Source organism: Ambystoma mexicanum, chromosome 10 (genome assembly GCF_040938575.1).
Source record: "Ambystoma mexicanum isolate Mex_15411 chromosome 10, UKY_AmexF1_1, whole genome shotgun sequence".
In the NCBI taxonomy this organism is placed as follows: Eukaryota; Metazoa; Chordata; class Amphibia; order Caudata; family Ambystomatidae; genus Ambystoma; species Ambystoma mexicanum.
The window spans coordinates 848,135,544-848,149,644 of record NC_090932.1 but is presented as its reverse complement, the minus strand read 5'-3'; the positions used below and the strand labels follow the sequence as shown (position 1 = coordinate 848,149,644).

General features: G+C 49.5%; 1 protein-coding gene across 5 annotated transcripts in view; it reads left to right on the top strand.

The window, feature by feature from the left end:
* GOLIM4 (golgi integral membrane protein 4) overlaps window positions 1-14,101 on the top strand; it is a 508,200-nt gene that overhangs the window by 283,371 nt on the left and 210,728 nt on the right. For all 5 annotated transcript variants that reach the window (XM_069618504.1, XM_069618501.1, XM_069618500.1 and 2 more), the window contains one exon: window positions 2,321-2,559. In XM_069618504.1, the coding sequence (XP_069474605.1) occupies window positions 2,321-2,559 (239 nt within the window). The remainder of the gene's footprint in view (window positions 1-2,320; window positions 2,560-14,101) is intronic.

Here is a 14,101-nt window from a genome sequence, read left to right as displayed (position 1 = left end):
TCAGGAGAGTCATATGAAAATCCAATAGTCCAGCAAAAAGTGCTGGGGGACTCTCCAAGTGGGCAGCATTACACACACAATGGAAATTCTACCTTTCAACCCCCAAACCTTTTGCTTTTGTTTTAAACCTTGTCCTGACTTTTTGCAGAGAAGTGTGAAGCCTTCAGAATCACTTCACTGGGCATTTGCTCATTTGTTATGGGGAAACTGACTAGTCCTTCAGACTGTCTGTACTGGCAAACTGTTTCCCTTTTGTCTTTTTACCTTTGTCGGTAACTTTTTAACAGTGCACACAGCTCTTACCGTGCAGTGCATTGGGGGATGCATTTCGAACACCCTAGTCTTTTTACGCTTGGGATTTTTGGTTATTCTTATATTTGTCTAAAGACAAGCTGTGGAAGCAATGACTTTTTTACTGTTTGATATGTTGGATGTTCATTTCTATTTTTAATCTTCCTCACCTTTTAGATCCCCAGAACTTTTTGCAGACTTGTGGATTCTTTTTCCTACTTCCTAAGTGAGTGGGAACCTTTTTCCCCACTCACCCTTTGTTTTACTCTCTTTATGGGTGTTATTTTGGTGACTCTCCGAAGTGTATTTTTGAATATATCCTTTTTGTGTGTCTATATTTATTGCAGTACACTGCACTTTATGTTCAGTGTTGCTGGGTTGCCATTGTTGCTTCCCTTTTATTTTCTCTTAATTTACCTTGCGTGAACTACTGTTCCCATGGGTAGAAAAGAATGTCCATCCCCATTACATTTTATATAGGGAGACCAGCACACTCTTATGGCTGGTGGCAGTGGGCATACTTTAATGACTTTTGTGTTATTATATGCAGGCTGTCAAACTGGCCGTGTTAATGCACAGAAGGTTCACTCACCCTTCTGCTAGAATGGTTCCTTTACTTTTTTGCCATTTGTAGTGTGCTTGTCCTTTCTTGGGTCGTCTACTGCCGTCCTGGGTGGGAGGTGTACTTGTTGAAGTTTGGTCTTCAGCGGGAAACGGGAAACCTTTGTGTAGACTGCTAAGCAGTCTTAATTTGCAAAATAAGTGCCAGGGCCCAAACATTTTTGAGCACACCTGTTACACATCGGGGCGGGCAGCTCCCAGTCCACTGTTGCCACCACCCATGGGCTGCTCCCCACAGTGTCAGGCTATTTGGGGTTAAAGATGTAGCTCCGGCCGGTTCATCAGGGTTGATGTATACACTATCCAAGGCACATATGCGTTTTACAGACATCAATCAACCCAACACAAAATAACCCAACATTGGAGTTGTCTTGAAGTAAGGGAAATATCGAAGTGCTTTTAAAACGCATAATTGTTAACATGTGGCTCTGATTCTGTAAGTGGCAAGTGGAACATGTTGACCATCTACCTACAGTAAAAGAGAAAATGTGCTTTCCTTCTATAGAAAATTGATGAGCAAATTCAGGAAAAAATCATAACTGAACTAATGAACGTCTCTGGAGCTAGATCCTTTTGTATAGGTTTGCACTCATGACAGTCACTGCTCTTGGGCATTGACCTTTTCTCTGTCCTTCCCCCCCTGTGGTGGTGCTGCTGACATGGTCACTGTCACGTTGTTGTCAACCCACACTGCTTTGAGAATTCTGCACCAATGTCATGCAGGTTGACTGTGTGTACATGGCCAGCACAAGCAAGGAGGATTTACTGCCATTTTCCAACTCATGGTTCTCCCTGAAAACTGATAACTAGCATTACCCTGCCCACCTGAATCATCAGGTTAATGAATAACAATGAGCTGGCCCAGGGTGCAGAGGCCATAGCCATTCCACACTGTAGTTGTTCCATGTTTGACTACGACGAACAGTTGAAATAATAAAGTTACCAAAACACCACATCATAATCTGAGTTTGAGACAATAAGTGCCAGGGCTGAACCCTGGCAAACGCCCACACAAATTAAGCCGTGCTGCTAAGGCTCCAGATTGCCTGTGAAGGCAGGAAGTAAGGGAGGAGTCAAACTCTGCAGCCCTTTGTCTTCTGGTGTGCCTGAGCGAAACAAGTTTCTCCTGTGGAGCCGGGGGGCGGGGGGTTGCTGTCCTGACTGGACAGCAGATTACTGGGTAAATAATGCTCATCATGCACTATTATAAACTTTCACATGTATATGTTTTTCCCCCATACTACATAAATGACCAGAATTGAGACTAGGTATCCAAAGCAGGTTTAATAATTTGCATCATTTTCTTCATCTAACTATTTTTACATTAATGTTGCTTATTTGTCTCGACTTGGAGATGGAAAAGACATACTTTTTCTTTATACTTTATCAATATTGTCTTTTTGGACAGAGAGCTCATTCAGCGAAACCATTTGCAAAGTTTAGATCTGCCTATGAGGAGCAATTGGAACAGCAAAGATTGGCAGCCCAAAGAGCTGAAGAATCCCGCGCACTGAAGGAACGTCAGGAGTCGTTACACAGGCAGCGGTTGCAAGAGCAAGTCATCCGACAGCAACAAATTCAAGACAGGGAGCTTGCGGTGCAGAGACACAATGAGTTCCAAGAGCAGATTCATAAACAGCGACTAAGGTTTTAATATCTTTACACATTTTAAACTTTGTATGTGCTGAATCTGTTTTAGGTGGTGTTTCTATCTGACTCAAATAAAATGTGTGCTGCTGTGAGCCTGCATTCAGGCGCAACAACTGGTTGTAGGTGTAAACATTTCATAAGTAGTCAATTTACCATTCGAGATTTTAAGGGAAAGCGAGATTGGTGAAGACGGCTTAATGGAAGGCTGCCTATCAAATGAATGCTTTGAGCTCCTTCTGGTACTCCAAGTTATCCTTTTAAGAAATTACCCGAGGGTGGAAGGTGTTCAATACTTCTGGCCACTGAATTGGCAAACACTGCAGATACATGTTCTTATTCTGTTTGGATCTCTTAATCTTTATTTCGGGCCCAAAAGCTCACTTTCGTGCATTTGCCTTTCTTGTACTGAATTATACAGTTGATAGCATGAGTGTGGATAGCATGAGTATGGTTCAACAAAAGAACTGCAGCTTTGCAAATGTGAAGAAATGAAATAATACAATTGCTCCACTCTGCTGGTTAGCCTGGAGCATCTATACCTTAAGCCTACATTTGTAATTGTTTATTTGTACAGAGCTTATACAAGTGAAGTGCTTCAAAGCGGGAAGGGTGCAAGGGAAAAACAGTAGTCATTCTTGGGCCTTGAAGTTTCCAAATGATCTAACAATGTAACTTGTGTACTAGGCCTGACGGCATTTCACTTAGTGCAAGTGCATGAAGTGTAATAGGCGCAGCCAGATTAGGGAGGGGAGTCAAAGGGGGACAAGACAGAACTTACTAGGCCTAGTAAATTCAGGTCATGCAAATGTACAGACGGAGGTGCAAGGGAGGGGGAAACAACCCAGGACCCTGCAGGACAGGGCGCACTTAAGTGCAGAGATGTTGCCTCTCTCATGGAAGGAAAGCAGAAAGTGCAGGAGTGCTGGGCATAGTGCAGAGGGGCCGGAGGCACGTGCAAAGACTGACAGGGGAGCCTGTGACCTGTGGGGCTCCGGAAGTGAGCCAGGCGACCAGCCAGCAAAACTGAGCAGAGTTAGGGGGTAGATGGATGAGTGAAGCTGGAGAGAAAGAGAGGGGAGGTTAGCAAGGGAGAGGGAGAAGGAGAGAGAAAGAGGAAGATAAAAGGAATGTCTTGAGCATTTTATGGAACTTTAGGAGTTCTGGCTCAAGGCAGAGAGAGGCAGGGAGGCTGTTCCAGAGGTAGGCACCTGCAGAGTGTAAAGATCTACCCCCAAATCTCTGCTTGGAAAAACGTCTCACACGCAGAAAGTTGGAGGCCAAGCGGAGGGCTCTCGAAGAGAGTATTTGGGAAGTGAGCGTTGTAGATAGTGTCGGCTCTGGCCCCAGAAATCCTTGTGGACTATGCTGAGGGTCTTGAACTTAATCCTAGCAGCCATGGGGAGGCAGTGGAGGAATTTCAGCGCCGGAGAGGTGCGGTCCCTGGGCTTGAGGCCAAGGATAAGTCTTGCGGTTCTGTTCTACATCATTCACACACATACACCAGCCTTCTCCTCATTTTAAATGTAAGATTATATTCCAATTATCTTATTTCACAGGGTTTTCCTCTTTCCCCCTTTATATGCACAGACAATTTTGTATATCGTGTGACTAATCATGGGATCTTGTTACTTCTCCCCCGGGGTGGAAGAGCCCTTCCATGTGAGACTAGGAGGTGAGAACGCTTAAGCAATAAACCCTGAGCCGGGGTGGCGGGGCGGCATCAACACTTCAGGTAATGCCCCGGGGCCCATAGTTACAGGCTAGAGCAAAGCAAGGGTCTTAACGAAGGCCCTGAGGCATTACCTGAAGTGGTAATGCCCCCCCACTGCGAGGGGCTTATTGCTATTAGTACCCAGGTCTATAAGACCGGGGTTCTAAAAGCATATTTTGTCTGTCCCAAAACTTTCTGGCGTTCTGGAACAGAAAAAAAAAGTTCAAAAAATTGCTGCCGGGGGAGGGAAAAGGAAGTCCGTTTTCCCTTTTCATGGCAGCCATTGAAAACAATTTAAAAAAAAAAGTAAACCAACAAAATGGCCACCATGGAAAGAGCGAAGGGACTACATGTTGTCCATTCTTCCTTTCCATGGCTGCCTGTCGCAGATTGGGAGTGGACGTGCTAGAGACCGAAGTGTTTCCAGAATGTTTGCTCCCGAAAAGCAGGTTAAGTGTGGGGGGGGCGGGGAGGGGTGTTAGGGAGAATTCTCATAAATGTGGTGCCAATTCCTCCCATCTTAGAGCCCTCCAGCTCTTTTGCTAAACTTTGGTACTTTGAACCTTTTAATTCTGTTTGTTTTCTGTGTTTATTTCTTTGGTTATGGAGTTTAAACAACTCCATAGGCGGCATCTTTTCATGTGTCACGCAGCACCCTCAGTGCACTGACACAGGGAAGCCTTTTAAGCTGTCCCATGGTTTAAAAAACTTCTCTGGGATAAACCACTGTTTCCTGTTGACTTTACAAGTCTTTTTAAACTCCTACACCCAGCATACACTATCTTCCAATAGAGGGCTTGAGGGGTTACATAGTATCCCCTATGTCTAGAAACTCATCTAGCAGTCAAATGCTACCCTTTCCTATCGAAATGGCTGGTGGCAGTGGTTTTACAACAGACTACCATGATTTTTCCCGACAGCGAACACCAGTAGCTAAAAATCACGGGAGGCATGTTTTTCAAGATGGCGTCTGAACCCCCTTGTTTGAACGGGTCCTGGTCTTCTTTTTTCGCCATTTCTTTGTGGAAAGGTCCTTCTAGAGTTAGAGGACTGAAGACTGCCTCTGGCACCCGAGTGTCTGTGGTGGCCAGGAAGTGAGGCAGGTGCCCGAAACTCCCTGTGCTTAGTCTCCTAGGAGACCCAAAGGCACTCTGGCGTGATTGGCTGGCTGACTGTCCGGCAAGGACAGCCAACCTGCTGGGTGAGTGGCAGCTAGGCTGGAATTAATGGGAGAACACTGTTTAAAAGGCGAGTCTCTTGGACTGAAAGGAAGAGTCGACCACTGGAAGGAAAGAACCGAAGACGAGCTGGAAGAGGACGGCTGCTGCAACTCCTGGACCATTGGTTTGCCCGGTGAAGCCGGTTTGCCCGGTGAAGCCCTGCTGCAGGTCCGAATTACCAGGTTCATCTCGACAGAGAAGCCCTTCAAGGACGACTTCTCCCTTTGAGATGGTGGGACCAATCAACTCATAAGCCACCTGGACACCATTCTCAGAGCTGGTGGTATTTTCCTCAGCGTGCTGCAGGAAACCAAATACTGGCTGCAGTGGCGTTGCTACCCGGGTCCCATGTTGAACAGGTTTGAGAGACGCGTGGAACACAGGATGAATCTGCACGTTTGACGGCAGAGCTAGTCTGACCACCACAGGATTTATCACGGAGGTGATGGTGAATGGACCCAGGTATCTTGGATGGAAAGTTTGGGTTCCTTTAATGGACACTTGTTTAGACACCAGCCAGACTTTGTCTCCCACTTGGTAGTTGGGGGCCTTTGCTCAGTGTTGATCAGAAAACTTCTTTTGGTGATTCTTAGCTTGAAGTAGGTGTTCAGCTGCCCTTTTAAAGGTTTGAGAAATGGTTGTGTGCAAGGTTTTGACTGCTGGCATTTCCAGGGTTTTAGGAATGTCCAACTCAGAAGTACGTGGGTGCCTGCCATACATGGTATAAAAGGGTGTCTGCCCAGTGCTGGTGTGTAGGGAATTATTATAAGCATATTCAGCTATCCATAATAGGTCGAACCAGCTTCCTTCAGCTTGGTGTAACATGCAACGCAGATACTGCTCGAGCGTCTGATTTGTCCTCTTAGTTTGACCATCCGTTTGGGGATGGTGACTGGTGGATGGCCGGATGTCGATCTGGGCCATAGAGCAGCATTTTCTCCAGAAGTTAGATACAAATTGAGTACCTTGGTCTGAGACCAAAACTGAAGGAAACCCATGGAGCAGTACGATGCCTTCAAGAAATACCCTTGCCAGAGTGGAAGCATTTGTGAGCCCCTTAAGAGGATTGAAATGTGCCATTTTTGAAAATAGGTCCACGACCACAAGAATAGTGTTAAACCCTTGACTGGGTGGTAAATCAGTAATAAAATCGAGGGACAACGTGTGCCAGGGTGCTGGTGGGTTTTCCAATGGTTGTAATAGCCCAGCCGGTTTCTGCTTGGTTGACTTGTTTTGAGCATTCATTCCACAAGATAGGATGAATTGGATAATGTCTTTACGCCACATGGGCCACCAATAATTTCATTATCCCTTGGCTAGGGTTTTAACGATTCCGGGGTGGTCCTCGATCAAGGAATCATGATAACCGGACATGACTTGTTCTCGTAGTTCTTGGTTTGGTAAGAATAAACAATTCCTGAAGTAGGGCAACTGATCTTTTATCATGTAATGTTCTCCTTGTGCACTCCACGCTTGTAATTGCTCCGGATTCATCAGGTTTTTGGATTTCTTCATGTAATTCTTTCTGAGTTAGGGTTGCTGTGATTCCTAGAAGCTTGTCACTCGGGATGGTTGCTATTGGGTGAGGGGTCTAATACCCTTGCTCTTCCACCCCCATATGGGAAAGGGCATCAGCCTTCCCGTTTTTCACCCCTGGTCGAAATGTAATCACATAGTCATATTCAGCAAAATAAAGTGCCCAACGTAGTTGTCGTGAGGATTGGGCCTTTGCCGTTTTTAGGTACTGGAGGTTCCGGTGGTCAGTTATTACGGTGATTGTGTGTCTGGCGCCCAAGAGGTAGTGCCGCCATGCCTTAAAGGCTGATTTAATGGCCAGGAGTTATTTTTATGTGATGGCGTAATTGAGTTCAGGGGGTGTGAATTTACGCGACCAGAAGACAACAGGGTGTAACTGGCCCGTTTCGGGGTCCTTTTGTGAGAGGACGGCTCCCATAGCCATGCTAAAGGTGTCCGTTTCCACCAGGTATGGGAGATCAGGGCGAGGGTGGTTTAAAATTGGGGCAGATGTGAATCTTGCTTTGAGTTCCTGGAAAGCTTTCTCAGCTTCTGTTGTCCACTGGAACTTTTTGTTGCTTTTCCTTAGCAATGACGTGATGGGATGCACGATTTGCGAAAATCCTGGGATGAACCGGCGATAGAAGGTTGCAAAACCCAGCATACTTTGAACCCCCTTGAATGAATTTGGGGATGGCCAGTTCAGGATAGCATCTACCTTGTGTACATCAATACGGATTCCATTCGGGCTGAGAATAAAGCCTAGGAATTCCACCTCGGAGACGTGGAATGAGCACTTTTCGAGCTTGGCATAGAGGTGGTGTTGACGGAGTTTCTCCAATACGGATCGGACGAGTTTAACATGGTCCTGCTTTGATGCGGAATATACTAGAAAATCGTCGATGTACACTAGAGCACAGTCATCAATCAATTCCCGTAGGACATCGTTCATGAAGTATTGAAATCCTGCAGGCGCGTTGCAAAGGCCAAAGGGCATTACTTGATATTCGTACAAGGTGTATTTGGTGCAAAAAGCAGTTTTCCATTTGTTCCCCTGTTTTATGCGAACAAGGTGATATGCCCCCCTCAGGTCTAGTTTTGTGTATATTTGGGCATCCTTGACTTGATCAAGCAATTCAGGGATCAGTGGCAGGGGGTAGTTTTTTTACGGTAATCTGGTTCAGTGCGCGATAGTCGATGCACGTTCTGAAGTCCCCCTCCTTTTTCGGTACGAAGAATAGAGGACTGGCTGCTGGAGACTTCGAGGGACAGATGAACCCGTTGGCCAGGTATCGGTCAAGATAGGCCTTCAGGTGCTGGTTTTTCAGGTTCCGTGAGTGTGTAAATTCTCCCACAAGGGATTTGTGCGCCGGGTATCGGGTCGATTTGGCAATCGTATGGTCTATGCAGTGGCAGTGTATTAGCCTGTTCTTTCTGAAAGGCATCTTGAAAGTCCTGGTATTCACTTGGTAGGGTGCCGATTGCCACAGTCGCAAGCGTGGGGGTACTGGTGTCTATTGGTTGTTTCCCTTGGCGATAACGTGTGGGTGCAAGTTTCGGGAAAGGCCAATTCTTTTGCTCGCCAATCGATTCGAGGATTGTGAGCTACCAACCATGGCATTCCCAAAATCAACTGGAACTGTGGTGCTTTAATGAGGTTGAAAATGATAGATTCTTGGTGTCCCCATCCTGGCACAGAAGGGTTAAAGCTGCAGTGCATTGGAATACTGGACCAGAAGCTATTTCCGTGCCGTCGACAGTGGTAACAGTGTCGGTGGTTGATTTAGGGCGTAACGGAAGCCCCATCTTTGCCGCAAGATCCTGGTCGATGTAATTCCCAACGGCTCCACTGTCAATGTACGCTCTTACTGCATGCATCTGAGATGGTTGTTGGTGATTGATCAAGACCACAGATGGTGCAAAATGGGAGGTCTGTAGTTCACTTTCTTGGCTCGACAAGTGGATCCATACACTTGCCGGGCTGGGGAGTTTTCCGATTCCTTGATGGTATCTTCCTTGTCCATGGCCCCTACCATCCTCCTCGGTGGAATCACAGGGCACTCTTTAAGGAAATGACCTGACCTTCCACAGTACAGACATAACTGCTGCTGTCTCCTTTTATCCCTTTCCGCTTTAGTCAAGGGGGATCTGGCCCCCCGATTTGCATTGGTTCTCCTGAACCTTCCGTTGTGCGGGCAATATTGTCCTTTGAACGCACATACATAGGGCGAGGGTCCGGTCTGGTTTGATCTGCTCTTCGGTCCTGCAACCTATGATCCAGTTGAACAACAAGGTCAATGAATTCTGAGCAGTCTTTCGGGGGGTTCACTACTTGTGCAAGAACATCCTTGAGCTCCCCCCGCAACCCCTGATGAAAGAACGTGGTTCTCTTCTCTACTGGCCATTATGCTTCAACTACGGGTCTATTGAACGTGGCTATGTATGTTAATAGGTCTTGATTCCCTTGGCGTAGGGACAGAAGTTCGTTGTCTAATGCCTGCCCATGAGTACGACCGGCGAACAGCTTTTCCATCTCCTGCTGAAAGCTCCAGAAGTCATGCAGCAAAGGATCGTCTTGGGCCACCAAGGGTACAGACCAGTCTGCGGCGCTACCACTCGGGTAGGATAGCACAAAAGCGACCCGTGATTGGTCATTCGGAAAGGCCCCTGGTCTACAGAGGAAGTGCAGGCGGCACTGGTTCATGAACGTTGCAAACCTCTTGGTATCCCCTGTAAATCGTTCAGGCGGGGCCAAGGGAACTGCCCAAGGAATGGTTATCTGAATAGGATTGGCTGATGGTGTTGGCATCGAGGGCACGCTTCCCGGCAATGGTGCATGCCCTGCTTGTGACTGGCGAAGTTGACGGCTTAAATCATCAGTGCGTTCTTTGGCTACTATCCGCTCTCTCCTCAGGGTGTTGGTCTCCTGCCCGGCTGCATGTACTTCGGAACGTAGCTGCCCCAACATGTGGGCTAACTGGTCGGTTTCTGACGTTTCCATGACGCCCAGGTGGATTTTGATGTGAGGCTTTGTGTTCTGTAATGCTCACCTGGTTTCCACGGGGACGTCACTCAGCCTGTTCTGACCTCTTACGACCTCGAACCCTTCCCTGGACTCTATGTGACTGGAGACTGGGCCTGAAACACAGGATTGGTAGCGTTTAACTCCCTATTGTCTGTGTGTTTGAACCCCTTCTTCCCTGGGGTCCAACCCTTCCCTTTGATCCACAGCTCACTTTGTTTTCTTGGAAAGTGTGCTCTCCGTCCTGCTTTCGGCGCAGTGGCGTGTTGATTGATGCAGGCTTGTTGCTGGCTAGTTACTTCACTGGCAAGAGTACGACAGGTAAGTATAATGAGTCTTTTGAACAGTTCTCTAACTTCGTTCCTTTCCTTCCTTAGATGATGGCCGGCGTCCGGGGATGGCAACGTGCTGCTGAGATGAGTAGCGCTGAAGGTGAGTGAGAGCACGATGCGCGATGCGACCCTTTCATATTTGTATTGAACTGAGTTCTTTTTCTGTGTCTTTTAGGTGCTGCAAAGTTTTCAGCGTGGATGCCGGTTATGAAGAAGAAATGCAGTGAGTAAGCGCGGTGTGCTGCGCCTCTAGATGTTTCCACGCTAACCTGGAGTGTCTTTTCCCTCTTGCAGATTGAAGAGAAGTTCCGGAGACAGAGTTCCCCCAGAGCTGCTGGGATTTAGCTAAGAGTTTGAAGCTCGTACAGTCTTTAAAAATAAGCAAAGATTTGCCAAATGCTTACTAATGCCTTTTTTCTGTTCTTTTACCTTTTCCTTAGGAAGCGGCGTGCTGGGATGGGAATGACACCGCCGAAGATGCCCGCAGAACAGAAGGAGCGATGAATGATGGGCAGAAGCGGCGCAAGGTAAGGCTGTTCCTAACGGTGTTCTTGCAAGAACTGAGCGCAGAAGAAAGATGCAGGCCTACTGGAGACCGATCCGAACACAGTGAGTGTCACGCTGCAGGTGCAGAAAACACAAAGCATGTTTCTCAGCCTGGGCGTGGCTTAAATAGTCTCTGGGTATCCCAGGTGTCTCTGGGCTGAACCACACCCAAAAGACTAGACTGCGCGTGCAGTTCTGCGTACCGAAATATGTGGGGGCATCCATCTTGTCACCATCAATGCACTACAAGTCCAATCCCCAATGATATCCTATGGGAGTGAGTGAGTCTGGTGCCAAAAGCGCCAAGTCTGACTGCAAGTGGGTCTTTGGAGGGATGGAGAGGCCCTTAAGGCCCATGTAGGTGATCGTGGCCTGGCTCCAGCCTGACATCTTGGAGGGCTGGGGACATGAGGGGCAGAAATCATGACACCCCCATCCCCTCCTCCGAGGGACGAGACAGGAACGGAGACAGAGACGGCGACGACAGGGACGGACAACGACAACTGCGATGACGGAATGGACCTCCCTTCACCACCTCCTGGGCCTCCCCACCCAACGAAATCGGCTCCTTCCACGACATGATCGCCAGGGCGTCTGAGCTCTTCCAGTTCTGCCCCGAAGAACAGAAGGAAGGTTTCCTCTACCAATGGCGGGAGGCCAAGAGGAAGACTGTCCTCTCGATCCCATTGCAGGACGACATCTGGGACGAGGGGCTAGCACTCCTGAAGAACCCATCCACGGCTCCTGCCAGGAGAGACCGGTATGAGAAGAAATACCGGGTCCCGGACTCTGCCCCTATGTGTCTCAGGGCACAGCCATCCTGGATTTGGTGGTCTCCGCGGCGGCCAAGAAGAAGGCGGAGGGGGCGACAGCGTCTACTTCAACATCCCCACCGGACGACGAGGGGAAGAAGCTGGATGCCATGGGACGACAAGTCATTTTGTTGGCGGCGATGACAATTAAAGCGGCCAACGCCCTCGCGATCGTGGCTCGCTACGACAGGGAGCTGTGGTTCAAGATCGCTCTGTTGCTGGGCTGCCTTCCGGACGACAAGAGGGCTGAGGCCCTGGAAATCCTACAGGAGTGCAAGGTGGCGTCGGCCCACGCCATCACAGTGGCCACGGACATCGCCGACACCGGGTTTCGTCAGATGGGCAACAGCGTTTGGCTCATCCGAGCAAAGTCAAAAGAACTTGCTGTCGGGCACACAGCAAAGACCGTCCAGCTGCTCACGGATCTGGGAATCTCTATCAACTTCTCAAAATCCCACTTGGTACCGTCGCAAGTCGCCCTGTTCCTGGGAGCCAGGCTCGACAGAGTGGCGCGATTGGCTTTGCCGTCGGAGGAAAGGATGAAGGCCATCCTGGGCAGGGTGCAACGGCTGTTGACCCTGGACGTGGCCAGGGTGAGGTCCATCAAGTCCCTACTCGGCATGATGTCTTCATGCATCTACCTTGTACGCCTATGCAGGCTGCGGATGCGACCTCTGCAGGAGTTCCTCGACGCCCGTTGGATGCAAGCGACGGGCAGCTTCGAAGAGCGGATATCACTCAACAAGACTTTCCGCCAAGCGATCCGTTGGTGGGGCACCTGCGCGCATCGAGCAGCAGGTATGGACTTCCAGACCCCGGTGCATCAGGAAGCAGTGACGACGGACGCCTCCCTGGAGGGAGGGGGAGCACACTGGAGATCTCCACGCAAGAGACCTTTGGCTCCCGGAGGAGAGGTCACCACACATCAATGTCCTGGGGCTCCAAGCTGTGTTCTGAGCTCTGAGATCGTTCCTCCCGTCCCTCAAGGGTAAGGGGGTAAGGGTATTCACCGACAACACCACCACAATGTTCTACATCCGGAAGCAAGGAGGCACCAGATCCCCAGCCCTGTCCAAGGAAGCACAGGATCTGTGGCACTGGGCCATCGCCCAGGGGATGTTTCTGGTACCTTTGCATCTTTCAGGGATAAAAAAACACCATTGCCAACTCATTCAGCAAGGAGCTGAGCTCGTGCCACGAGTGGGAGCTGCGGCAGGATCAAGTGGATCTCCTGTTCCGAAGATGGGGCAATCCCCAGATCAACCTATTCGCGACGGCGACGAACACCAAGTGCCAGAGGTTCGCCAGCAGGTTTCCCCACCCGGGGAGTATGGGCAATGCCTTTTCATTCCCCTGGGACGGCCTGTTCCTGTATGCGTTCCTGCCGTTGCTGCTGCGTCTCGTCAATCAACTCAGACGGTCCCGGTGCAGGATGATCCTAGTCTCACCGGCGTGGCCAAGGCAGATTTGGTTCCTGGACCTTCTGGACATGTCAGCGCCCCCCCCCCCCCAGTCAAACTGCTGTCAGATACGGATCTTCTCGTCCAAGAATGAGGCGCCATCCTCCACCACGACCCGGGTTCGCTGAACCTGCAGGCCTGGCTCCTGCAGCACTAGAATTCGGAGGATACGACATCCCAGCGGACTGCAAGGAGGTGCTTGCCAAGGGTGGGCGTCTTCTCTCAAGTGCTATGGACACAAATAGAAGAGGTTCTCAGTCTGGTGCCGTGCACAGAAGATTAACTCTCTGCGGATTACGGCCATGCAGGTCCTGCCGTACTTGCTGTCGCTGGCCAAGGCGGGGCTGGGACATGCCTCTATCAAGATCCATCTGGCGGCTATCTTCCACTACACCAGAACTCCGGAGCGGTCGTCCTTATGGTCCCATCGCCTGGTGAAGGAGTTTATGAAGGGACTGTTCCGATCGTTCCCGCCGCTGAAGGCTCCGGCGCCGGCGTGGGAGCTCAACGTGGTGCTGTCCAGGCTCATGGGACATTTGAGCCTCTGCATTAGTCACCGTTGAAGTTCCTGTCGTGGAAGACAGCGTTTCTTGTGGCCATCACCTCCGCACAACGAGTGGGAGAGATCCAGGCCCTCTCCTGTAAACCTCCATACCTGACATTCCACGCGACGAGGGTGGTGCTAAGGACGCACCCCCCCTTTATGCCCAAGGTGCCGTCGGACTTCCACCTCAACGAGCCCTTGGTGTTACCTGTTTTCTTCCCGTCGCCTTCGTCGCCGGCTGAGAGGTCTGCACTCGCTGGATGTGGCTAGAGCGCTGAAGTTCTACGTGGACCGCACGAAGAGTCTTCGGAAGACATCGCAGCTGTTTGTGAACTTTGGAACTGTGAACCAGGGGAAGGCCCTCTCGAAGGCTTCCA